Genomic DNA, 27,926 nt, shown 5'->3' with positions numbered 1-27,926 from the left:
CCGACAAATAAAAACTAGACTAAAAAGTTAGGGAGGGACTAGAATATACTGTATGATGTCGAGTCGGCGACAGAGCCAAATATCAAACCTGCTAGATATCTAGAAACGCTCGGGAAGGCATCGCCGAGCGCCATTATCGCGGCCGGTTCATCTCGCAGAGCCCTTTCACACACACAGCGAGCAAAACCTCGGCGATCAAAGCCCGACCTGCGTCAGGTCGGGGGGGTTTTGACCAAAAAAGGTCCCCGACAGCATAATCGGAGCAAATATCCTATAGCGTGTACTAGCCCTAATACAGATATTCAGCTGAGTGGGTGGCGATCGCCTGCGTCATCTGCGAAGAAGAAGAATTACTCCCGCAGGCGGTTCAGCTGAACTTTGGACTCTTTGCTCTTAGTTTGGGAACACTGAAAAGCTTTCCATCCGGAGCCCGTCCGGACATAGATGCCTTCTGTGGCAGATCCGATAGGCATGTAATCTGATTGGCCTAATCTGCTGAGCGTGTGTATATATATATATATATATATATATATATATATATATATATATATATATATATATATATATATATCTGTGGATGGGAGTATATGCAGACAGCTTAGACAGCAACTGGAGCCCCACCAAATGGAAAATGGCTTGTTAAATATAGACATGGATATCACCACTGTTATCAGTTTTATAAACTGGAGTCTACCTGTGTGTACTGAGGGGACACACAGATAGAGAGAGAGAGAGAGAGAGAGAGAGAGAGAGAGAGAGAGAGAGAGAGAGAGAGAGAGAGAGAGTCTGTTATTTATTCTTGTCTATGTAATAAATTCAAGAAGGTTTAGATGCCTTGGCAACGCTGTCACATTCATGCCAAAAGGGAAAATGAATTGAATATAGAAAAACAAAGAGAGAGAGAGAAGGAGAAAGACAGAAGGTTTGGGTGGAAGGGTTGGGGGGATGGATTGCATGCTGACTTGGTGCTGGGATTGTGTGACTAAGAAACACCCACTTCCGAGCTTCATTTTAGCCACATTAACCCTGGTGGCCCTATTTTTGGGCATGCCATTATGCCGAAATTAAACAAGGCTTAAAAGGGCCATGGAATGAACCCTAGGCTGATTTTGTAGTTTGTTTTTGCCGTTTAGGTTAAAAACTGCAGAACGGTCAAAACATGGAAGGCTTGTTAAGCAACACAGCTGTACCACTATCTAAGCATATAGATAGTCATCCTTAAATCAATTTATTGATAGCTGCAGCTGTGTTGCTTACATCACAATGTTCCAAAGGTTCAGCTTTATGCAGCCTACATGTTTTTATCCTGCGGTAGTTTTTAACCTGAACCAGAAAATCCGCTACAAACTACAAAATCCGCCAACCGGTCCAGCAGTATCCAAGATTAACTGCACACGGACAGACGGACAGACGGACACATGGACAGGGGCGAAAACATAATCTCCTTCTCCTGTGTGCTGCAAATCTATGGCTGTTTTGAGATGAAGAAAATGTCAGGCAAGTCAGCTGACACGGTAATGACGAATTATGGTATCTTGAACCTTGACTGAGAATGGATTGATTGATTTAACATTTTATTAACAGTTTGCAAAAAGTACAGGGTGCGATTATACAACGATGCTAAAAGGATAACACAAAAAGCCCTGAGGGTATTAGTTCCATCAAGGCTAGCATAGAATAATGATGCACGTGTGTGTGTGTGTGTGTGTGTGTGTGTGTGTGTGTGTGTGTGTGTGTGTGTGTGTGTGTGTGTGTGTGTGTGTGTGTGTGTGTGTGTGGTTACATAGAGAGAGGCATAACAGCGTATGTAACGTGCGGTAACGTGATGTAACTGTGATAAAACATTGCTGGAGACTGGACAGTTATAGGATCTTCAGGCCCCAGGGACTGTCAACTGAAATTATGTTTTAACCCATCAAGACTGGGAAAGTCACTTTAGATTTTAACCACTTTAGCCATTACCTTATACTTTGACTATTCACAAATAGCTGCAAAATGTATTTGGCCGCGGACCCCCATCTCAAAATATTCAGTTCCAGGGACCCACCAGAAGCAAAGATTTGAGTTAAAATGTCAAAGATTTGCACACATTTTCACGATTTCTTTCCCAAAAATAGCAGATCTACAAAGTGGTGCCGCGCTATGAGCTTGTAGATCTGCTATTTTTGAACAGCCAAAGAAATCTTAAAATGACACAGATGCGTTCCCGGTCTAACTGGGTTAACAGGCAGCTGACAGACAGATGATACACAAACAGACAGATGGACATGGGGCGGCAGCGGCTCAGGAGACAGAGCGGGCCATCTGGGAGCCGGCTGGTTCCTGGTTCGATCCCCGGCTCCTCCTGGCTGCGTGCTGATTAAATGTCCTTGAGCAAGACACTGAACCTTATGACTGCTCCTGATGAGCAGGCTGGTTGGTGGCTGTGCATGGTGGTTAATTGCCTCCGCTGTCGGTGTGTGAATGTGTACTGCTTTAGAACAGTGGTTCTCAACCACTGGTCCGGGGACCACCAGTGGTCCTTGAGGGGGTTCCAGGTGGTCCCCAGCGAAATGATGGAAGAGTTGGTAACCAAATGGACCCTTATTAGGTAGATCTTTAACTCTTGAGAGTGTAAAATGAAACAAAATGGACCCGTTTACACTCTCAAGAGTAAAATTATTGTTAGACATCTGCATTACTTAATTAAAGAATTGTTATTTTGATCAACATTTGCCTGTTATCTCTCCTATTGGTACCAACATCAATACAGCATGGAATTGTGGACAAAATCATATCCAACGATAACAAAATATTCTAATGTTTTGGGTCTGAGAGGCTAAATCTCATCAAACGGTGGTCTGTGGCTCAAATGCCGAATAAATAATGGCCTGATATGAAAAGGGTTGAAAACCACTGCTTTAGAGCATATAATATGTTAACGGTCTGTGAACTGGTGAATGTGAAGGACATTGTAAAGATTTAAGTGGTTGAAAAGATTAGAGAAATATAAATGCAGTCCATTTGCCATTTACAGTACAGAGAGAGGAAAGCGAAGAGAGGCATAAAGAGATAAAGATAAAAAAAAAGAAAAATGGGGAGAGGAAGAGCAAGAGGAGTGTGCGTGCGTGCGTGCGTGCGTGCGTGCGTGCGTGCGTGCGTGCTTGTGCGTATGTGTGCGTGCGTGTGTGTGTGTATTACTATACTTGCGAGAACCAAGTATAGTAGAATTTGAAGAAATATACATTGTGAGGACCGTTTTCCTGGTCCTCACAATGCAAATGGTTGTTTTATAGTTAAAAAAAAAACATTTTCTAGAGATAAGTTTACAATCCGAAAAACATTAAGGTCAGGATTAGACATTTAAAGGTTAGGTTTAGGGATTGGAATTAGAGTTAAACATGATTTATACTTAGTTGTGTGCCAGTGTCATGCACTGCGACGCGTTGTGGGCTTGTAGATCTGCTGTTTTTCGGCTTTAGGCTTACGGTTACAAATGTAATTTTTTTTTTAAATGGCATTTATAACATGGCTGTCTTAAAGTGTTGAGGTCCTCACAAGTATAGTAATACAAACGTGTGTGTGTGTGTGTGTGTGTGTGTGTGTGTGTGTGTGTGTGTGTGTGTGTGTGTGTGCGTGCGTGCGTGCGTGCGTGCGTGCGTGCGTGCGTGCGTGTGTGTGTGACAGTGTGTGGGTGCATGAGTGAAAGTGTGCATGCGTGTGTCTTTCAGCCCACATGGGAGTGTGAGAGTGACAGCTGATGCCAGAGGAGAGTGACACTGATGCAGCCCGTTTAGAGGATGCTTACAGTTAACTCCCTTCAGCTTGTATTAGTGACATGGTGGTTTCCGACACTGTCCATCACACGGCTCACTGACAGCTGGATTTAACCCACTCAACCCTGAACGCATCTGTGTCACTTTAGATTTATTTGGCTATTCAAAAATAGCAGATATTAGCTATGAGCTTGTAGATTTTTTTAAATTTGTGCATATCTTTGAATATATATACCGGTATACATTTTTAACTAAAATCTTTGCTTCTGGGGGGGTCCCTGGAACAAAATATTTTTAGATGGGGGGTCCGTGGACATATACATGTAATTTTGGGGGTCCTTGACATGAAAAAAGTTTGAGAACCACTGATATTATATCAACATACGTTTTCTTTTAAAAACAATTGTTAGGATTTAGAAGGCATTTGTAGAATCCCCAGAAACAAAGATTTGAGTTAAAAATGTTCGCTTTAAAAAACACACAGGCCTATATTCAAAGATTTGCACAAATGTTTACGATAAAAAAAAGATCTACAAGCTCGTAGCACGGCACTCGGTACAGCGCTATGAGCTTATATATCTGCTGTTTTTGAATAGCTCAAAGTACAAAATAATGGTTATAGCTAAACATCTAAAATGACACAGTATGCGTTCCCGGATTGAATGAGTTAACTCCACTCCATAGACTGTAAAAGAATATGGAATTGGTTTCATTCAACAGACCAGTTTTTTTGTGGGGGGGGGGTTTGGTTTGCGAATTCAAATCCGCCATCTTGGATTTCCGGTCCCAGAAAATGAATGCTATTGGGTGGACAGGGAGCGAAGGTGGGTCTTCACACAGTATAAGCGGTAGAGTATAGCATACCCTAATTCATCATACATTTTTGTATTAATGGGACCATAATTTACAAGAATGCATAAAGTATTTATGACAATGTTTACTAAGGTAATAAAATCAAGTGTAGTAAAATCCAGTCAAAACCCATTGAGTTTAATGGCATGAAAAGTCTTCTGCAACCAGCAGGAGGGGGAAAAGCGAGACACCCTAGGCCATTAATATATCTTATATCTTCGTTACAGTGTTAATTTTGACAGCAAATTTTGATCTAGTTTTAATCATAGTCTTTTAAATAAAATTCCATTTAGTTTTAGTCATATTTTAGTAATCTGAAATGTTTTACTTTTAGTCTAGTTGACTTTAGTTTAAGTTGACTAAATATTATATGATTTAATTAAAAACATGTATTTTGGCAGACCTTAATGCCTTATGTATACTTAGCTGTGTGCCGAAAATAGCTGAAGACGTGAGCTTGTAGATCGTATATTTTCGGAGCGTGACGTGCGGTTAAGCATACAATGACTTGTCTTAGTTCTACTGGATCTCTTCTCCACTAGTCCTCCCTAACGTCTCGTTTTTATTTGTTGACGAAATTGTCAATATATTTAGTCATAGTTTTAGTCATCAAAGGTTAGTTTTTATTTAGTTTTTATTTCGTCTTCGTCAGTGAAAAAAGGTAGTCAATTAAATTTTTCGTCATAGCTTTAGTCAACCAAATTTACAGTGCTTCGATGAAAATAACCCATCTACAAGCTCACAATGCATCGCAATGCATTGTGAGCTTGTAGATCTGCTATTTTGGCTGAATGTTCGCTCTGAATAGATATGCTAGTTTTCCAGTGGTTCAAGGCAACTGGCCAATACACTCTTTCACTTCTCACTGTGTTCACAATGAATCAGTCCGAGTAATGTGTGCATATCCAAAAACAAACTTGTTTGTGCAACTTTACTGAAGGTGTAAACGTTTTTACCGTCTGGTCTTCGTCAGGTTTATAAATGACAAGTGAATGGGCGTATAAGTGAATGGGATGTATATCTCTCTGCTGCCTGTCTCTCATCAACTCAGGTCCTGATTGGTCCACCCAGTCACATTCCACCACCCATCAAATTCACTACTCACGATTACCGACTTGTCTTTTGACGCATGTGGTTATCATTTCTTTTGCACAGGTATAGTATGACTTAGTTATGAAGAAAACAATGAAAAAGAATAAACCCGCACACTCATCTGCTCCAATGTAATTTATTGACAACGTTTCGAGTCAAGGCTCTTCACCGGGTCAAACTCGAGAAGTGTGTACCTCGCCCACTTAAATAGAGACCCACAGGTCATGTTATCAATCAAGGGTGGGTGGAACAACACAACAAGGTAATCAGGTCAAAAAATCAAATAGATACAGTGTTCAACATTTACATATCCACAAAACAACAGGGGAAAAAATCTAGAGAAAACTGCATTTTAAATAATCAGGTAACTTAATCTTTGGCAACAAGAGTTATAAATGGTTACATTATAAAAAGTGGTTGATGGGAAAGTCCTCGTTCATTTCTTTAGGAGACATAGTGTTTAGGGTGTATATCCAAAAAGACTCCCGCTGTAGCAGCAATCTATTGACCTGTGACCTGTGGAAGTCTATTTAAGTGGGTGAGGTATACACACTTCTCGAGTTTGACCCGATGAAAAGCCTTGGCTCGAAGCGTTGTCAATACATTACATTGGAGCAGATGAGTGTGCAGGTTTATTATTTTTGTTCATGATACTTTCCAACCCAGCACCTCAACCAAGTGATGTGCGTATTCAATGTTTTTGTAAAATGTTCTAGTTTTTGTATGAGTTTGTTATGAGACATGTCTTTACTGTTTTGGAGATTGCACTCAATTAGTCTTGGGAATGAGGTTAAAGCTTCAGGAAATGCATCCAAGCGATTGAGAAACAACTGTAGTTTAACCATTTAAGGCCTATATATACTTCATCATAATGACGAATAGTGAAAATAGTCAATCTACAAGCTCACAATGTGTTGCGACGTGGCGGTTAGTGAGCTTGTATTATCTGCATTTTTTTTCATGCCCGAAATAGGGATGCCAGGTGGAAAGTGGTTAACTCTGTCAGGGCTCTATCTTGCCTTACGCTTTACCCCCCTTATGCCTAAACGTTTTTGCCATTTTGAAAAACATTAAAAAATAGTTCAACTAGCCGATCTACATTGACATGTTGTGAGCTTGTAGATCGGTTATTTGAACTATTTTAAAATGTTTTTGCAAAAACAGATAGGGAACTCGAGAGTGTAAAAATGGACCCTTTCAGATCAATTTATACACTCTGTCAACAGTCAAATTAGTTAAATGAACACTCAAGATTGTACCGTGTGTTTCGAGAATGATCTGGGATGACGGAGAGAAAGTCCTGAGAGAAAATGTTCACATTCAATATCCACTCCCCGATTCCCCTGACAATTTCAACCTATTCGCGCCCCAAACCACAGTCTTTCTCGGCTTACTGTGACCTCTAGGAAGACAACAGCAGTAAAACAACAATCGATCCCCCCACCACTCAGGGTGTTGGTCAAGGTCTTATATGGCGTCTTTTCAAACTAATAGCCTGTTTGCTTGAAATGAATCAGGAACCCCAGTCAATACATTGCTTCAGTTTTCCATCGGTTGTGGTTTACATGCACACTGCTCTAAATTAACCCATTAAAACCGGGAACGCATCTGTGTAACAAACCATTATTTTATACTTTGGCTTTTCAAAAATAGCAGATACTCAAGCTCATAGCGTGGCACCGAGTGCGGCGCTATGAGCTTGTAGATCTGCTATTTTTGAAAAATCGTGAAAATGTGTGCAAATCTTTGAATATGCAAACACTTTTAACTCAAATCTTTGGTTCTGGGAGGTCCCTGGAACTAAATATTTGCATAAATGCATAAATAAATGCATAAAATTTTGGGGGTCATTGACATGAAAAAGTTTGAGAACCACTGATGTAGTAACACAAGTTTTTCTGAAAACTGTTCAGAAAACCTCAGGCCTTAATGGGTTAAGCAGTGTATTAAAGCACATTATTTTCAAAGTCCAGACAAAGCTAGCGGCAGGGCTCTATGTCAGATGGAAGGACGGCCCATGCATCCATCCATCCATCCATCCATCCAGCCGGCTGTCCAACACTTTGATTATGCTGACCCCATGACCTTTTCTCTAGCACCACCCTTATGCTAAGAAACTAAGATTTCAGTGCCTGCTGAATGTAGTTGCATTCCAATAATACGCTGGGGGTGTGCCTTCTGAATTTCTCTGTTGATTTCCCATGATTTAAGGTTCAAGGTTGTGCTTTATTGTTACATCTTGTGTACAGGTACATCATCCTATAATTCTACAAAGCTCTGTAGCTCTGTGCCCAAAATCTCTTCTGCCCGGTTCTCATCAGTGGCTGGAGCAATTGATCTGCAATGCATATGCACACAGCCATTGACCATTGCATGTGCACGGAACACCGAAGCCCGTTTTTCACTTTCCCCAAATGTCAGTTGTTTATTAGCGTTTTTGTGTTGGCTGGCTCCCGGGTGCCAAATCATGTGCGTGAAACAAGCGCCGGTGTTGCCACATCCGTGAAACAAGCGTGGGTGCTCATATCCCCCGACGGGTATGGTCTAGTAAGAGCAAAACGTATTTTTGTTTGGCTTCCTTCAGACAATGCAGATGCACTTTGGTGTCATGAAGCAAATATCCTTACACCTGAATGTTGTTATTTAACTATGGGAATGCATTGGGGGATTATGTGGCGGGAGTTTATTTGTTGCATTTTGTCACGGTGTTCATTTGGTGATTTATATTGATATACATATGTATTTTGGTGTAACACCATGAGTGTGATGATATCCATCTGTTGTTCTGAACACACCCTTTCTTGAGTAGATGTGTGGTAGGGTTGTGTGCAGTAGTCACAACAAAAAATCCATGGCACATTTAGTTCCATGTGGGGGAGAGCGCTTATCTAGAAGCTTATTATACGTGATGTATTTTGAGCTTTTTCGATCTACCCCCAGTAATAAGTTCCAACCACCTATACAGCCAGTGCTACATGTTATGTCCTTCAGTGTTATTATCTAACTGGAGTTATTACCAATAATCCCTTAACCAATGGCAGAAGAATGAGGTGAGAGTCGTGGGACTTCATATCTTAAATAGCTTCCATTGGACAGTTAGAAACAGGCGACCTCCCATATGCCCCCTGAGTGCATCCACCAATTCCCAGACCAAAAGGCCCAGCGTAACTAGAATTATGGACCAAAACTATACATCCAATAAGCATGCAGGTGGGCATGGTCTCCTGGCATGTGCCAATCAAGGTCAGGCTATAGAGCTCAAGGGAAGATGACTAAGCAATGCCACCCCCTCAGATGTGGAGGAAGAGCATTGGGCAATGCACCGTGACCAGAGCTTGATCTCAATACATTTTTGAAAGGCAGCCCAAATCTTTGCACTGACAATTCTTCTATGGGTCAGGAAGCACTGCATTTTTTATTCCGAAAGAAAAAGAGTGTGCAGTTAGTCTTGAGAAAAATATTTTAATGTCCAAGTTATTTACAGAACCTCCTTGGAGCACAAGAACCCTCAAAGTGATGGGTACATGGATGCAGATGACTGCCTTTCAGAAACAACAGCATGGTCGCCTTTAAATTAATAGCAGCAAGGCTACACTCCTGCGGCAACAATACCTAACCTTGTTGTTGTTTTTTGCAGCATTTTTCTTTCCCTGAAAAGAAACCAGCAGGTATGTTTGGTTAAAGTAATTTTCTGCAATTTAGCCATCGGCCAATAGCACCCATTAGCTACACAAGATGTTCTACCAGGATTAGTGTCTAAGGCGTCAGCTTTTGAATGCAGAAAAACATCCAATATCTGAATGTGTCTCACAACTGTCCCTTATTCCTCACCTTTCTAACCATGACATCTCATCACTAACCATGATTCTGCTACTGTGGTGTCAAAGTATGTTGTCCTTGGAGCAGTTTTGACCTCGTGTTGAAAAGGCTTGGTTTTAGTTGAGTGTTTATTTGTTTTAGTGCCGATTTACAAGCTCACAACACGTCTCATTGTGGTGCGTTGTGAGCTTGTAGATCGGCGACAAAAACTAAGGACCTTAGTTTAAGCCATAAGCCAATTTTAATATAGGATGAAATATTAAGTGTAGGCGTAGACTGTAAATAGACCCTCCAATATTTACAGTAACACCATTTTGCAACTCAGATTTCACATGGGTGCGTATGCGTGTGTGTGTGCGTGTGCGTGTGTGTGTGTGTGTGTGTGTATATATGTGTGTGTGTGAGAGAGAGAGATGCTGGCGGAGGAGTGTTATGTCTGAACCACAGAGCTACACTGTCTGCACACTTAGTCTGCACACACACACACAGAGAGAGAGAGAGAGAGAGAGAGAGAGAGAGAGAGAGAGAGAGAGAGAGAGAGAGAGAGAGAGAGAGAGAGAGAGAGAGAGAGAGAGAGAGAGAAAATCAAAATATGTAGCATCGTGCCTGAGGAATTGACTCATGTTTACAGTTTCATCAGTGTTGTCTGAGGAAAAGTGTCTAAGTGATCAGAAACTGACCTGTGACCACTGGATGATGTTGGACATTGGTAAGAGATGTTCATAGTACCATACTTTGATCCCCCTATGCTCTAGAGGTCGTGTCCACCTAACAGGAGTCCTGAAAGACATCTTCCAACACCTCCCTGAGCCAAGCAGTGGTTCAAAACCACCTCCACCCGACCGCTGTTGAAAAAAGCTATGTATTGTCTGACATCGTGTGGCAATGACCTCAACGGTCATGAAGTACTTTGAGCGGCAAGTCCTTAAATATATCAAGTCCAGTCTCCCTGCATCACTGGACACGACGCTGTTTGTGTGCATCGCTCAAAAAGGTCCACAGAGGATACAATCTCACACATGCCCTCCATCTGGCCCTGACTCATCTACACCAGACAAAACACATAAACAAGAATGCGTTTCATAGTCTTCTCGCAGTTCAGCCTTTTAATAGCATCATCCCTCAGCAGCTAATAGGAAAGCTTGACCCGCTGGCACTCAACAACACCTCCCTCTGTGACCGACAGAGCCCTGCAGTCGGTATACGGATCGGCAGCAACGGCACTGTATAGATAGCAGACTCATGCTGAACACAGGGCGCACCCCAGGGCTGTGCGTTCAGCCCCCCCTGCTGTTTATGCTACTGACCCATGACTGCACCTCCAGATTCAGTACAAATCGCATCATTAAGTTATGACACCACAGTGGCGGGCCTCATCAATCAAGCATCCTACAGAGGAGGGTGAAACAGCTGTCAGAGTGGCGCGAGAATGAGGACCTGTCTCAAAAACTCTTTTACACTTAATTCTTAATTCACGTGTTTTAATGTATTATGCAAATTTGTTGCATATTATGTGTCTTCTCTCCTTCCTTTGTATGCTCTTTTATCTATCTTTTAACTGCACTGATGAGCCTTCTGACAGTGTGAGAGAGAGAGATAGATAAAGATAAAGAGATGATGAAAATAGAAAGACCTGCAGAGAAAGTGAAAAAGTGACAAGAGACTGACAAGTAACAATAAGAATAGTTGGGCAGAGACTTCAAAGAGAGGGAGGCAGTGGACTCTGACCAACAGCAACAGCCTCTCCGTCTGTCTGTCTATAGCAGGGGTGTTCAACAGGGGGTCCGGGACCCCTAGGGGGTCCTCAGAGTTACTAGAGTTACAGGGGGGCCGCCAAATCTTTGAGTGATATGTTTGTTTGTTTTTTAAATCAACCACTTGAACCCTAGCATCCCTTTTCTGAGGAGAACGTTAGCCAAAAATAGCAGATCTACAAGCTCATAGATCTGCTATTTTTGGCAAAGAGGTATAGGTGTAGAGGGAAAAAGAGTAGACCCAGTAAGAAAAGAATGTTTAATCTGAAACACAATTTTATACAATTTTATCCTTCCTTGAAGACCCCTGGTCTATTGCCCGATTTATACATTGTTGTACGACGAGTGTTGGGGCGCTAGCGAGACATCTCACGGAGTAGACGTGTTTTTGTGCAGCTCCGCCAATTCCTCACCTTGTACGACCCGGTGTTGCACGCTGAAAATAACCAATCTATAAGCTCCCACAATGTGTCTTCGTTGTGGATGTGATTTGTTGTGAGCTTATACTGTGCGTATAGATCTGCTCCATCGTATGACGGAGCATACGTTACATCACATCTGTCTGCATCCCTCACTCCCTCTCTCTCTCGCTCGCTGCAATTATTTGTCTCTTTTACTAAGCCGAGGTATTTTCAGTCGGTTCCAAGGACACGTTTATCTGCATAGTCCGGAGGGCTGAAGGACGAAAAACTGACAGTGGCCAAGCCAGCCAAGTAAAATAATAGTAAAATGTAATGTAGGCTAATGGAAGAAATGGCCAGAAGCCCATTTTAGCATGTAAACAGTCATTAACTGGCCAACCCTGGATCAAGTCCTGTGAGTAGCTAGGTAACAGATAAGCCGATTATGCTCTCAAGATTTGAGGAACAGAGGCAGAGGAGGGAGTGAGAGAGAGAGAGAGAGAGAGAGAGAGAGAGAGAGAGAGAGAGAGAGAGAGAGAGAGAGAGAGAAATGGGCAGGGAGATATTCCTTATAGTAGCAGTTGATTTGCTTATAATTAACTGCCATACCTTCCCCATCAACACTATCTAGAGATAATTTGATCACCACTTAGATTCGCCAAAGCCCTGTTTTCATCAAAACATTTAAAACGTTATCACTCAGCCCAGCGTCCGTGCTTTTTGGTCTATCTATCAACTATGCCACGCGAATACTGTAGGCTTGCAAATGAGACATTTGTTCCAAAGTGAGATTAATGCTACTCCACTGAAATGCTCTCCGTTTTTAAAAACAAACAAATACAAATACGACAGCCTACCGTTGAGAGCTTAATGTGCTTTCATACACGTTAAAAGGCCCTTTAGACATATTATAGAGATGGTCTATCTTGCATTACTGTAGAGAATTGTGTGAGTGCATTTACAGGGACATTTTGGAACATTTCTGTTGATGGTGATGAGTGGTTTGCGAGTCAGCTTCAGTTCCCTGTAACTGTGAAACATATTAGAGCGGTGGTTCTCAACCAGTGGTCCGGGGACCACCAGTGGTCCTTGAGGGGATTCCAGGTGGTCCCCAGCTAAATGATGGAGAGTTGGTAACCAAATGGACCCCTTATAGATCTTTAACTCTTGAGAGCATAAAATGAAACCAAATGGACCCACGCTCTCAAGAGTTAAATTATTGTTAAACATCTGCATTACTTAATTAAAGAACTTATTATTATTATTATTACTTATTTTGATCAACGTTTGCCTGTTATCTCTCCTAAAGGTACCAACATCAACAATACAGCATGGAGTTGTGGACAAAATCGCATCCAACGATAACAAAATATTGTACGTTTTGGGTCTGAGAGTCTAAATCTCATCAAATGGTGGTTCCGTGGCTCAAATGCAGAATAAATAATGGACCTTGATATGATAAGGGTTGAAAACCACTGTATTAGAGAGTGACTGAAAAAAAAGCCTAATTTATTGTTATCGTTATATTTCCCATGACGCCGTGTTCGGTTCAATGCACGCTGCACTGCACTGCAGGAGCACATTTGGCCCCATATATAGGTGACTGATGATGACTATCCGTTATCATCTTTGTATGTGTTCAACTTGGCCTTTTATTGTTATTTCTGCGGCAACCACAATTATGCCTTGGCTCGCTTTGGATGAACATTTGACTGAAACAAAGCACCTCGGAGCGTTTGATAAATGACTCTGCGGTTGTAAGTCCTTAAAGTTTTGTAAGGAAATGTACTCGTTAATGAAATAATCGATGGAAGAGAATGGATGAGTAATGTTTTGGAAATGAAACCCTTGGTATGCCGCCCTGCCCCTTGGTATCTCCTCGTGTAACCCTGGCAGTGGTGGAAAGTAACTAAGTACATGTACTCAAGTACGGTGCTATACTTATACTTATACTCCACTACATCTCAGAGGCAAATATTGTACTTTTACTCCACTACAATGATTTGTAGCTTTAGTTACTAGTTACTTTGTAGATGTAGATTATTATTACAAAACATTCATTAACCACTTCATTACAAGCTCATAACGCGCGTCGCATCGCAACGCGTTGTGAGCTTGTAGATGTGCTTTTTTAATACATTTTAGACATGATACCTTGTGAAACAGGAAATTCTGCATAACAAGTACTTTTATTGTTGGTACTTTAAGTATATTTTGATGCCTATACTTTTGTACTTTTACTCAAGTACATTTTGATTTACCAGACTTTTACTTGCAACAGAGTGTTTCTACATTGCAGTATTGATACTTTTACTTAAGCCCCACATTTGAGTACTTTTTCCACCACTGAACCCTGGTCCTTCCCTCCTCCCGTCTCCCCCAGAGGGCTATAGGACGACAGACAGAACCTTCACCTATCCCTTGTGTTACTGGGGGGCTGTGATTAGAAGCAAATCCGACAGGCTCCTTCTGATAAATATCTAAGATGGCAGCAACACATTTCAGCTCATATTTGACTCTACCCGATCATAACATAACATGGAGATGAAAACAGGGTGCTGTGTTAAAATAGACCGTTTATGCATTTAGTTATTTATTTCCTATCCTTAAAGCTGCAATCCAGAACTTACTTTAATGAATAAAACTTTATTTTAATACATTTGTAGAGTAGAATGGGATAATAATATGACTAGCACATCTGCAGTCAATGGAGGTCATCTCTCTATACTGTTCCTATTGGTTTCGGTATGGTTAACTAGTAGTGCTGCCTGAACCTCATGAGTGCAACATCTCCCCTGGCCAAACAGGGATTGCCCTCTTGGTGAGCGGGCGGCAACATGCAAATTTGGTCTCTCGTGTGGGAGACCCGTGGGTTCGAATCCCGGGTACATAGGACACAAAGGTTACGGAGTGCAGCTTTAGCCACAGTACACATGTGTGGCATTAGGGTTGGGATGCTGAAGGATTTGAACGATTCCGGGTTCCTTAACGATTCCCTCTTAACGGTCCCATTCCTTAACGGTTCCCTTTAAACGATTCCTATAGGAAGGTTCCAAATGGACCCTTACAGGTCTGTAACTCTGAGAGTGTACACATGGACCCAAATGGATCTGTAAAAGCCCTTTCAGACAGAGAGGGCGTTCTCGCTTGGATCAGCGGGGATCGAGCCGCGATCATTGTTGTTTTGTTCTCCTGCACGTAGCGGGGCGGGGGGGGGGGGGGGGGATGCTGACCACAATCCAGCTTCGGGGGGGGCGTCACTCGCTCCCCGTCTGAAACGGCCTTTGCGGTCCATTTGGTTTCATTTTGCACACTCTCAGAGTTATGGTGGTCCTTGAAATGTAAAAGTTCAAGAGCCACCGGTTTTGTGATTGTAAGACGTGAAGTCAACATACCAGCTCTGACAATGTGATAAAGCCGGTTCTGAAAACGGTTCCAAAAAGTGATGGAAACAATGTCGGATCCTGGTTCCTCCGGTTCCAGATCCCAACCCTAACTCCCCCAACAAAACAATGAATGAATAAATAAGAGCAACTCACTCCCATTGTTTCCTCCGGGCCCGCGGCGTGTTGTGCAGCTTGTGCGACTCGTGAGCCTTGATGACGTCGCGGTAGTCCACCAGGCCTCCTCTCCTGTGCACCGGGGGAACCAGGGGAACCAGGGGGTCATTGCTGCTGCTGGTGGTGGTGGTGGAGGTGATCATGGCCAGGGACCCCCTAGCACCACCGCCGCCTCCTCCATCTCCGCCCCCTCCCCCCATTCCCTCTCCGCTCCCGCGGTGGTCTCCGGCTCCGCCGATGAAGGGCACTTCGCGGTACTGCTCCACCCGCACGTCGTAGACGGCGTGGTAGTAGGTGGGGTGGGCGCACACGCTGCTGCCGCTGGTGGGCGGCGGCGGGCAGCGACGCACGTGGTGACCCTGAGAGGAGGGGGAGGGGGTCTGGGGCCACGCGGAGCCACCGTGGTCCTGGTACAGTGGGGTCAACATGGGACTGCATGGGTCGGGGGCAAAGAGGGCAAGGAAGAAGAGGGGGGCGGGGGGCAGAGGGAGACAGAGAGAGAGAGAGAGAGGGGGAGGGGGGGATAAGCAGGAAGAGGGAAGAGATGGGTAAGGAGAAAGGGGGAGAGAGGGAGGGAGGGAGAGTGAGAGGAAGGGGAGAGAGAGAGAGAGAAAGAGAGGTAAGTGCTGTGGTACTAATGATTAGTTCAAAACACAACAGCGTGGTTGTCAACGTCACAGAAAAAGGACACTCGCCCTGATCACAGGTTAAGGTTTCATCGATTGTATTTGGGGTGTGCAGTGTTGCCAGATGTACGATAATTATCGTATTTGTACTGTACTTGGAGGCATTAATAACACCGGTCGCGTCTTTCCAGTCCAGTTTCAGGCTTGTATTTGTGTCCACTGTGTCCAGGAAGTTGCCCACTTCCACGCAGCATATGTGATGCGGTTTTGTCACGTAGGAGTCTCAAACAAGATTGTTTCTTACAGTAAATACGATCTTTGTAATGAAATTACATATTTACACATGTGATTTCTCTTTTTTAGCTGTGTATGGTAGTTTTCTTTCAAATACAATAATTCTAAGCCTGCTGTACGATTATTCAACATTTCCCATCTGGCAACACTGGGGGTGTGTCACATTATAGGTGAATATTGGGCACAAATAGCAGATCTACAAGCTCACAACGCATCACATTGAGACGCGTTGTGAGCTTGTAGGAGAGATCTAGTGTAGAGGGCAAATAAAGGAGCAGACCAAGTATAAACCCCCGGTGGACCCCAGTCAACTATAGTTAGCACTTCAGATACCCCCAAATGATGAATACAAACAGTGAAAAAGGTTCATGTGATGTGAGCTTTTAAAAGCAGCTGACAGCGTGGAGGTTCATGCTATCCCCCCAGAACCCCACGTTGCTGAATGTGTGCCAGAGTTTCCCAAACATTTCAATGCCAAGGAACCCCAAATAGCCATAGCCTCTGCCTGCGGCACCCTATTGTGAATGCTCTAAAAACAAACCACGGGAGGGGTGCAAACATTGCCGATCTACAAGCCCCCTGATTGTGCCACGTTGTGAGATTGCAGATCTGATATTTTGTTACAATGATGACATACCCAAATCGGAACGCCAGATTGAAAGCGGACAGACATCTTAAAAGAGCCAGTAGAGAAAGATAGACAGAGAGAGAACGAGACATAGAGAGAGACTGAGAGTCAGAGAGAGAGAGACTAGAGAGATAGGCTGAGAGACAAAGACACGGACGGACGGACGGACGGACGGACAGACGGACAGACAGACAGAGACTGAGAGAGGGAGCATTAATATTGAGATGGTGAGTAGATAGAGGGGAGGACAAACAACAATACAGGGTTATGGAGAGAAAGAGAGGGATGGAGAGTCTTAATTAAATGCCTATAAAGAGTAATGATGATGCCAATATTGTGCTGTTCCTTTTTCCCTGTAAAATTGAAAGTAACAACATAGATGGGTTTGTGCGTGTACATGTGTGTGTGTGTGTGTGTGTGTGTGTGTGTGTGTGTGTGTGTGTGTGTGTGTGTGTGTGTGTGTGTGTGTGTGTGTGTGTGTGTGTGTGTGTGTGTGTGTGTGTGTGTGTGTGTGTTCTGTGTGTGTGAGAGAGAGAGAGAGTTGAGAAGTGTAATTCTTTTCCCCCCACCAATTATCTGCTGAGGGAGCGTAACACATTATTTCTCCCTGACATGGTGTAAAGAGAAAGCTAATTCATTCAGACAAGCTCTCTCTCTCTCTCTCTCTCTCTCTCTCTCTCTCTCTCTCTCTCTCTCTCTCTCTCTCTCTCTCTCTCTCTCTCTCTCTCTCTCTCTCTCTCTCTCTCTCTCTCTCTCTCTCTCTCTCTCTCTCTCTCTCTCTCTCTCTCTCTCTCTCTCTCTCATACATCCTTCTGTACCTGCGGTAAGCTTAGCCAACAAAGTCCTTACTAAAGCACTATGTCTCGTCTTTGCATGTGTGTGTTGTGTGTGTTGTGCGCCGCAGGGCCTGGATAACACAAGTATTGCAGAATTAGTGAAAGGCATTGAAAAAACACAGATACGTTGTAAATGTATGCATGCACACAAACACACACACACACACACACACACACACACACACACACACACACACACACACACACACACACACACACACACACACACACACACACACACACACACCGGACCGTGTCCAGAGTGCAGATCAAGGGCATGGATATGGTCATTAACAAGGATATATGCTCAGGAGGCATGTACGTACTGTACTGTACATGTGACCAGAAATAGAGAGAGAGATGGAGAGAGAAATTGGGAGAGGAAGGGTGGTGGTGCAAGAGAGGAGAGGGAGTGAGGAAGAAAATGAGAAAAATGTTTTGTGAACCAAAGACAAAAGTTTGAGTTGAAAGAGAAGCAGTGATGGAGAAAGTAATCAAATGTTTAACTTAAGTAAAAGTATCAATACTGCAATGTAGAAAGTACTCTGTTACAAGTAAAAGTCTGGAATTCATACCAGTACCAATACAAAAGTATTGGTACTTAAAGTGCCAAAAGTAAAAGTACTAAGATGTTTGAAAATAGCCTAGGTATAAAAAAGGAAAAATCTTTAATGTAACTAGTAACTAACGTTAACTAAATATTTGATGTAGTGGTGTAGAAGTATTGAAAGTATTGAAGTATTGAAAATTGGATATGCTCCAGTAAAGTAAAAGTACCTCAAATTTTTGACTCAAGTACAGTACTTGAGTCATTATACTTCGTTACTTACACCACTGAAGAGAAGGGAGGAGGACAGAGGGAGGGACAGATACACAAACACAAACCAGTGACACGAACCAGTGAGTGAGCGAGCGAGTGAAACCAGCAAACGGTATGAAGAGATGAGGTGAGAGAGGGACAAGCGTGGAGGCACAAGGGCACAACGGAGAGAAAGAGAGAGAGAGAGAGAGAGAGTGGAGGAAAGAAAGAGAGAGAGAGCGATAGAGCACCTTCATAAAAAGCACATAGCCAGCAAAAGCTGGCCGGGACAAGAGTGAGATTAAGGGGGAAATGACAGATGACTGGAGGAATGACTGAGGGAGAGAGAGAGAGAGAGAGAGAGAGAGAGAGAGAGAGAGAGAGAGAGAGACCTGCAAATGAAGCAAAATCCTGCCTCTCTTTTAAACTGCACCCACTCATGCACACACACACACACACACACACACACACACACACGCGCGCGCGCGCGCACACACGCGTGCACACATAAGCACACTCCCGCGGGATCTGACAGCAAATTGGAGGACGTCAACTGGAAAGCGACTATGAGGCACGGAGACATGGAGTCTCTTTTTTCCTTCAGAACTCTGGCTACGCCTGAGTAACTGCCAAGCTCACCTTGTCCTCTGAAGCTGCCACACTCACACACACACACACACACACACACACACACACACACACACACACACACACACACACACACACACACACACACACACACACACACACACACACACACACATACACACACAGCACATGTACACAGTGCATGCTGTATACAGTATATATATACAGTACATACATACTAGGGGCTGACCCAAATAGTTCGAATATTCGAAGCATCGTTCGATGGCACGGGATACAAACATGAAAAAAAAGTCAACTATTCTGCAGTTTTTCTTTTTATGTATTCAAAAAAATATATATAGCCCTAGTACATACAGTATATATAATGTACAGTACTACATACAGTATACACTGCTAATCAGCTAATCAGATCCTCATTGTGTCCAATTGTTTGTTTGTGCCAAAGGTCATGAAATTCCCTCTAGGCATTCCTGACATATCGCCTTCACAAGGTTGGGACGGACAGACAGACAGACAAATGGACAATCCGGAAACATAATCCCTCCAGCCACGGCTATAGTGCAGGCGTTTCGGGCCAGAATCGTGCACTTTACGATACAAGCATGAAATTTGGCACACAGTTAGAGCATGCCATAAGGAACATTTTTGGCTATAGGGCCATCGCAGATTTGTCCTATGGTAACCATGGCAGCCATTTTCCAAAATGGCCTCCATCTGCTGTTATTTTACCAATAACTCAGGTGCTAGACCACCTAGGATCTTGATTCTGGTGACTAATCCTACATTTTCAAGGATGAGGAATACAGCGGTACTATTTACAACATTCTACTACCTAACTACATGTATCTGGCATTCAGTTAATTAAATAATAGTAAACCCATCAAAATATGTAATGATGTAGTACAGTAGATGTTTTCAAACTGACACGTGTCAAGAATGCAGTACTTCACTGTTTCTTTTATTAGTAGTAGTATTGCATAATTATTTTCAATGGACTATAAGACACAACAAAGGCAGAGTACTCATGAGTCATAGCCTAATGGCATATAGACCAATTATTTGTTTACCAACATTGAGACTGGACGCACAGGTGATTGTTTCACACAATAAATTCTCAACCTGTTGTTTTGGGGTGCGCTGATTTCAGCACACCCCAACCCCCTCTTGTGTGTTGGCTAGTGAGGCGCGTCCTAGCGAGACCTGATAGAATGGGTTTCATTGCGCGCACACTGGTTCCGCGCAGACTGGTTCAGTGTGACGTCGACTGTTAAGGGGTCTATTCAATAAAGCCAGATAATCTACACAATGTTAGTTGCACAGTCCACCACAGTAGCTAAGGGCAGTACACTGAAGTGCTGCCTTAACACATCTGCATTGTCCACTGCATCCCTTTTTGCAACCACAGCGGAGGAGTTCCCGAAAGGCCAGGCTCGCTTCTGTGTGGTCCCGTGCACTTCCCATCCTCCTGTCAAAATTAGAATCAGCTTTATTGTCAGATCACAGGTTTACAAGTGTAAAGAAGTGGATTAAATTATTTGTATTCACCTGTCTCCTTCCTCTTCCACCCCCATTCACCTGGGGATGGGAGTTCAGGGGCTGCAACCATCGCCTGTCCCCAACAGTGGCCAGCTTGGTAGGCTGCCCTCTTTGTATGTTGAATCAGTGCAGCTCGTGTTGGGGGGAGTCCATCAATTGTTCTGCCCTTCTGGGTGAATAGCTGCTTCCGTGCCCGCTCACTGATGCCTGGCCGCTAGTGCGGTCATAGAGCAATACCACAAATCGCTCCAGAGGCTCCATCCAGTCATCTATTTTGTCTGGGATGGCAGCTAAGGAACTGAAGGCACGTGTGACGTCACCATAGTTTTTCCAGGTCTCCCATGCCGTCTTCTTGCCTCTGCCTCCAAAAGATGACACTGTGTCACATCCAGTGAAGGCATGGAACATGGGTAAGGCTAAGCATCGATCTGGGCCTAATGCCCTTGCCATCTCATGAGCTGCTAAGTTACGGAAACTTTTCCCAGTTCCAAAAGCAACCCACAGCTCAGTCAAGTGGAGGCGTTGGGCTGACGTTACTGCCAGGACCATGTGCCTATTGTCACCTTGCTATACCCTTTCTTCACAGCATCTTCTAGGTGTAATATGACACGAGTATCAGCCTCCTCATGTACTGTAGTTAGTTAGGTAGTTACTAGCATGTTGTGAATAGTACCACTGTATATCCTTGAAAATGTAGGATTAGTCACCAGAATCAAGATCCTAGGTGGTCTAGCACCTGAGTCATTGGTAAAATGACAGCAGGTGGTGGCCATTTTGAAAGATGGCTGCCATGGTTACCACAGGACAATTCTATATAGTACCACTGTATTCCTCATACTTGAAAATGTAGGATTAGTCACCAGAATCAAGATCCTAGGTTGTCTAGCACCTGAGTTATTGGTAAAATAACAGCAGATGGAGGCCATTTTGGAAAATGGCTGCCATGGTTACCACAGGACAAATCTGCGATGGCCCTATAGCCAAAAATGTTCCTTATGGCATGCTCTAACTGTGTGACAAATTTCATGCTTGTATCGTAAAGTGCACGATTCCATCAAAATATGGCCCGAAACGCCTGGACTACTATCACTGGATGAGGCATTTAAAACTATACAAAAAAATGCTCATGATACAATAGAAAGGTCTTTGAAATACTACCCTAACCCTAAAAAATATGTTGGTTTTCAGAGGGTGGGATGAGCAAAGTGGGTTAAAAGAAAATCATTTAAAGGGATTATATATTTGGAAGTGAAATGGAAAACTAAAATTAGAAAGGTATAATGTGTGTGTGTGTGTGTGTGTGTGTGTGTGTGTGTGTGTGTGTGTGTGTGTGTGTGTGTGTGTGTGTGTGTGTGTGTGTGTGTGTGTGTGTGTGTGTGTGTGTGTGTGTGTGTGTGTGTGTGTGTGCGCAAGTGCGCGCGTGTGTGTGTGAGTGCGTGCGTGAGAGAGAGAGTCAGAGAGAGAGAGAGAGAGAGAGAGAGAATTATTCCAGACCATATGCTTAGTTTGAACCCATTTGGTGTACCAGTCAGTCAGATCATTATGCGGTTTGCGACGATAGGATAATACTTTGACGAATGCTGCAAAGTGTACATAATGATGTACAGTATCTTTGAGTCAATGCAGTGATTTGTGTGACTGCTGCTGTCCTGATTATTCTGATCCTGGTCTGATATCCAACTAATGTCTCCAAACAAGCATGGCTATGTATCTCTCTGTTTAATGGCTTGTGAGAATCCCCCATTAGTTTGGAAAACGTTGTTCTGTTTGCACATTCAAGGAATTTCTAACTCTGCCAGGCTGAAGGAACGGGCGGGGGGGGGGGGGGGGGTCATCAAAACTTATGTGCGTACTGCCAGTAGGCCAAGGAACCCTGAATATTGTTCCCAATCCATCAACGACCATGTTTTATTTTTGTTGATTCATAATCTGAGATCCACTGTCCCTCCAGGCTATGGGATACGTATAGAGTGGAATTACTGTAGCCCAGTGCTTCTCAAAGTGGGGTCCGGAGCAAAATGGGTTAATAGCCTCACAATCATTTTAACCACTTTATCCATTTATACGTTGGCTATTCAAAAATAGCAGATATACAAGTTCACAGCGATTCAATTCGTCCCGTCACTTTGTGCCGCGCTGCAAGCTTGTACATCTGCTATTTTCGTATAGCATTTCATAAATCTTCTCTTCTGGGGGTCCCTGGCAAAGCCTTTTCAGATGGGGGTCCGTGGGCATATACATATCAATTTGGGGGCCCTGGACTTGAAAAAGTCTGAGAAACACTGCTGTAGCCAATCGGCCGCAAGCTGTCCGTCCAGCGCATGCACTGGCAAGCACGAGCATACTTGGGGCTGCAGTGGCTCAGGAGGTTGGATCCTTGGCTCCTCCTGGCTTAGTGCTTGCTCAAGTGTCCTTGAGCAAGACACTGACTGAACCCCTAAGTGCTCCCGGTGAGCAGGTTGATGCCTTGCATGGTTGCCTCTGCCTGTCGGTCGGTTTGTAAACGGGTGAATGTATAATGCATACTGCAAAGCGCTTTGGACAAAAGGTGCCGTATATGAATGCACCTTTTACCATTTTATTACCCCACTCAGACGGTGAGGAGTGACAGCGAGACTGCGTCACCTACTGCATGTACGCACGTACGCACGTGCCACAACACAGACACGCAGAGAGACCCCGGCACCTATGACGGACACACACGGGACAGGTGCGCACGCTGTTCAGTAACGAGCATAGTAGTGCATGCCAGCATGAAAACATATACCCCATGCACCTCTGATCATCATGCGCCACACACAGAGAGACAGAGAGAGGGATGCAGTTTGACATGACTGGATCAGACAGTGTGAGTATTGCTACTGGGCCATGCCTCCTGGTACTTGATCATGTTGTGAAGCAGAACATTATGTTACATTATTAACTAGACCCCTCCAGAAAAACGCGGGCAAAAATCCTTGATTATGCAGGGTTTTTATGTGATTTTATGCGGTGAAATTGCGGGAAGTACTGTCAAAAAAACAAAAACAGCCGCGCTAGACGAGATTGAAATCTCGTCTAACGAGACTTAGTTTTTTTTTTGTGTTCTGTCACTATGAAAGCTATTAAAATATGCGATCTAACGCAAGGCCTATCCGCGCACGTTTTAAGCTGTGGCGTACCCGGGATGGAGTTATGAAATGTTCTACTGTACCATTCATCCTAAGATATCATAACATCATAGAAAAGGTAAGAAAACCTTAGTCCAAAATTCTCCTTTAACATGCAATAATATAATTTCTGCCATTGAATGCTGCTATGACATACAATTGCATTTATTCATTTACCCTGTAACTCTTTGAGTTCTGTTACTACAACAATGCATCTAGGATGACAGCTTTAAAACTTCAATATTACACCACCTAATCTAAAACTAACTAACTAATTATCAACACGGATACACACCTATGCCTAATAATAAATGATAATCACTGCAATACCACCCAGATGATGTTTACTATTATGCAAGTGCGTGTGTCCAACAACATGCTTTTTTGGGTTGACGCAATGCCACACATCATCCCTGCCAATGTCCCATTCAGCCTCTTACACAGCCCTGGGTAGGCCATCCGTCCTAGCAAATATGTATGCGCTCCGCGGGCACCCTTTTCTCATTACATAGAACATCCATGTGCTCCAGCACCTCCTCGGGTGGGGTTAGTCCTATATGTGAAGTTATCCAGAGACTCTGCAGAATCCTCTGGGTGCTCTACTGCACTGTATGCTCTTGAGACTTCATAAATACCACACTGAGACCTTATAGCAGCCCATAATGCTTACATAGAATGTTTCCCAGGCAAAGTTCACTCAAAGTCAGCGTGATAAACGAGAGCTTTTATTAAGCTAAACTACGCTTCATCATGAAAAATACCTCCAGATACAAAGGGCACTGGGGTGCATACATCAAGGGCAAACACTGTTTATAGCTGCCCAGCGAGACAGGACAGTTATGATTAACTGCTAGCACACCTAAGTCAATTTAGCATTTTTACAGGACTTTATTTTTATATTTTGAAGATTGAAGGATGCAGCTTTGTTTGGGGGCATGCCAGTAGCTGACGACGTGCCCGGGTTCGATTCCTGTGTTACGTGTCTCTCTGTCCCTCTCTCTCTGACTTCACATAACTTCCTGCTCCTCTGGCCTGTCTAAATGAAAAAGCTTTGGACGGCATTTAGTAGTGTGGAACACATGATTGGCGGTAAAACCTGCAAGGAGGGTTTAATCCATCAAGTCAGAATGAGATGTTTGTGCCCGCAGAAGCAACGACGACGCAACGCACAGAAGAAGGCTCACTTTTGGTGAGACGAAGGAGGAGCCATGCAGGCCCGGCGGCAACACACAGCGCCTAGAGCATTGGTTCTCAAAGTGGGGTCCGGGGACCCCCAGGGGTCCTTAGGGGGGTTCCAGGGGGTCTCCAGCAGAATGTGTATACGTTGTCTAGTAAAAATAGCAGATCTACGAGCTTGTAGATCTGCAATATTTGAAACTTTTTTGAAAAAATCGTGAACTGTGGTGGAAAATGTTGAATAATTATTTTCTTCTACACAAATCCTCTCTTCGGAGGGTCTCTGGCACAAAACATTTTCAGATGGGGGTGCTCGGCCAAATATTTATCACTTTGGGGGTTCCACCTTGGCACAAAAAAGTTTGAGAACTATACTGGCCTAGAGCCTCCTAGTGTCGCCAACACCCGCTGCTAACATCTCACCAGCCACCCTAAGCCCCCAAGAGACAGTGGGGGCAGTAGCATGCCACTTGGACACAGGCCTGGGTCCGATCAGCCTCGGTTTGCGGGTCGCCTGGAGGAGGGTGTCTGTTGCAAGACCCGAAACACCCAGTGACTCCAGGAAACAACACTGATGATGTGTCCAAGTTTCTGCGTCAGTTCATGTTTTATTAACTGGTGCCATGACAGCAATTAAACATCTGAGTAATCAAACCAACTGTAAAAACACCATGCTGAACATTAGTTATGCACAGCTAATTTAGCAATAGATAAATGTGTGCCAGTCACATCCTTGTGGGTTACATCCGACTGGCTAGCAATATTCAGAAAATAGCAGATCTGCTGTACATGCTCACGACCCACCCCAACATACTTTTGCCGTGAGACACACAGCTAAACATCAGGCGTCAGTCTCTTTTAGTGCCTACAGTACAAACATCCAATAATGATTGAGTAAAGTCAGCAAAACCAATCAATCTACGATTCGGTCAGTCAATCAGTCTGTTAGTCATCGGGTCAGCATCCAGTCAGCGTCCAGTCAGCATAGGAACCGGTTGGTGAGATGACCTGCGAGATAACCCAGCCAGTAACCCAGCCAATCATTTTACCCGCCAGCCAATCAGAAGTTCAGTCAGTCAGTCAGGCCTTATTGGGTCACGCTAACAAGCTCGAAAAAGGTTAACGGTGTTATCCAGACTCCCGTTTAGCGGCCAAATACAGCAGTTCATGGTGGTGAGGCCATCTGACCCCATGGGTGGCCTTTTTTCTCCCAGTCAAACTACCCTCCTGACCCCGGCAGGCCTCCTGGTTCCGACACTTGAAGTGAATCAGGATACAGGTGAACGCTAACAAGCAGCTGCTTGACACCGTGTGCCGTATATACACTTTAAAACATCAGTTACGTTACCCATTACTTATAGGATGATATGCGTATTTAGTATATTAATGCAGCTGGGATAAACATGAGTCATAGATTTAAAAAAAAAAAGTATTATTATTATAATACCCCCTAGTGGCGCCCTAGGCAACTGCCTACTCTGCCTAATGGGCGTGCCGGCCCTGTGTGTGTGTGTGTGTGTGTGTGTGTGTGTGTGTGTGTGTGTGGGGGGGGGGGGGGGGGGGGGGGTATGTTTAATATACTCCAGGTGTGATGTGTCATCAATTATGATATTCATGTGGGGGTCGGTTGGGGTCTGTGTGCAAAGATTGTATATTCTTCCTACAGCATTCGCTTCTAACCCTTTAATGATGTGTGTGTGTGTGCGTGTGTGCGTGTGTGCACGTGCGCGGGTGAGCAAGTGTGCATGTCTTTCATTCATTTCAGTACTTTTTTTGTTGTTGTGCTTCCAGTTATGGAAACAGATTGCTCTTGAAAAGTATTAAGTATTAGCATTCAACTACCTGCCCTGACAAACAACCCCAGTGAGCGAGACTCTTGCCAGGAGCAGCAACAGTGAGACGTTAACTGAGGTGACAAATCCAGGGGAATATTGATGGGGCCTGTAAATGTGAATTACAGAGAGAAGAGGAGGAGGTGGTGGGTGCATGGGGGGGGGGCAAGGTTGTAGGTGTGCTGTGGTGTTTTCGTGCCGCTGATAAAGTCTGAGAGCTTTCACAACAACACTGCACCGCTCCCGAGCTAGTATACCCTGTCAGCTTCTCCCGGAGAAGATGTTTGCTTTTACCCCACCACCGATCGCTCGTCTGACATAATACTGACTCACTCTTTGATGCGCTCTTTGTCTGACTACCTACCTTTTCTGCATGGCTTGTACAGCATCTGTTATACCCCAGTGCACCTAATATTATGTATACCGCCGCTTATACCTCTCTATCATGCCTTTATCTTTATGTATACCGCCGCTTATACCTCTCTATCATGCCTTTATCTTTACCACGGACGTCCAGTAATATGTGTGTTACATCTATTGCCGCAGGGCTGTGTGGCTCGGCTCTGACACATTCACTCCTCCTTCCTTACTACTGGTTACTACTAACTTACTACATTTTTCCTTTCAATTTTTTTTTTTGTGTCCTCTAAATCAGTGGTTCTCAAACGTTTTCGTGTCAAGGACCCCCAAATTCACACTTATTAGCCCGCGGACCCCCATATGAAAAGATATGCCAGGGACCCCCACAAGAGAAGATGTTTACGGCTCTAGTGGTGATTCTCAACCATTTTCATTTCAAGGACCCCCAGTTTATGATTTATTTGATTAGGTCCATCGATTAATCATGTACACTACTGCAGAACGAAAGCTACACACACAATGTACACAAAGAAGCCCAGCTGTGCCACTGAAACACTTCCTATCTGGTTCGTCACAGAGAGGCACTTGACACGTCTTGCTTTGCCAGGCACTGTGCTCTGATAAGTAGTCCTGTTCTGTCTGCAGAGAGCTGACAGGCCTGGTGGTCAGAGACGAGGCCTTCTTGCTGGGGTTTGCTGTGCGTGTGTGTTCTTATTATACATTCTCACGACGATCATATTTATAGTTGTTTTTTTCGCTTTTTACACACTTTTTCTCCCACGTCCCTATGCCAATTGATTCCTCCCCACATACATTTCTGTGTTGTCACTGCTGTTGTATCCTCACAT

General features: G+C 43.9%; 1 protein-coding gene across 1 annotated transcript in view; it reads right to left on the bottom strand.

Moving 5' to 3' along the window:
- The window catches only part of cacna1ab (calcium channel, voltage-dependent, P/Q type, alpha 1A subunit, b), a gene marked incomplete at its 3' end in the record, with an annotated part of 238,846 nt that extends 223,398 nt beyond the window's left edge, over nucleotides 1-15,448 (bottom strand). The window contains exon 1 of the mRNA XM_084071455.1: nucleotides 15,213-15,448. Within this exon, the coding sequence (XP_083927581.1) occupies nucleotides 15,213-15,433 (221 nt within the window). The 5' untranslated portion in view covers nucleotides 15,434-15,448. The remainder of the gene's footprint in view (nucleotides 1-15,212) is intronic.
- Nucleotides 15,449-27,926: the final 12,478 nt, after the last annotated feature.

The sequence above is a fragment of the Gymnoscopelus microlampas genome (genome assembly GCF_963454915.1).
Source record: "Gymnoscopelus microlampas genome assembly, chromosome: 2".
Taxonomy (NCBI): Eukaryota; Metazoa; Chordata; class Actinopteri; order Myctophiformes; family Myctophidae; genus Gymnoscopelus; species Gymnoscopelus microlampas.
Note: the sequence above shows the minus strand (reverse complement) of the source record. Positions and strands in the feature narration are given on the sequence as shown.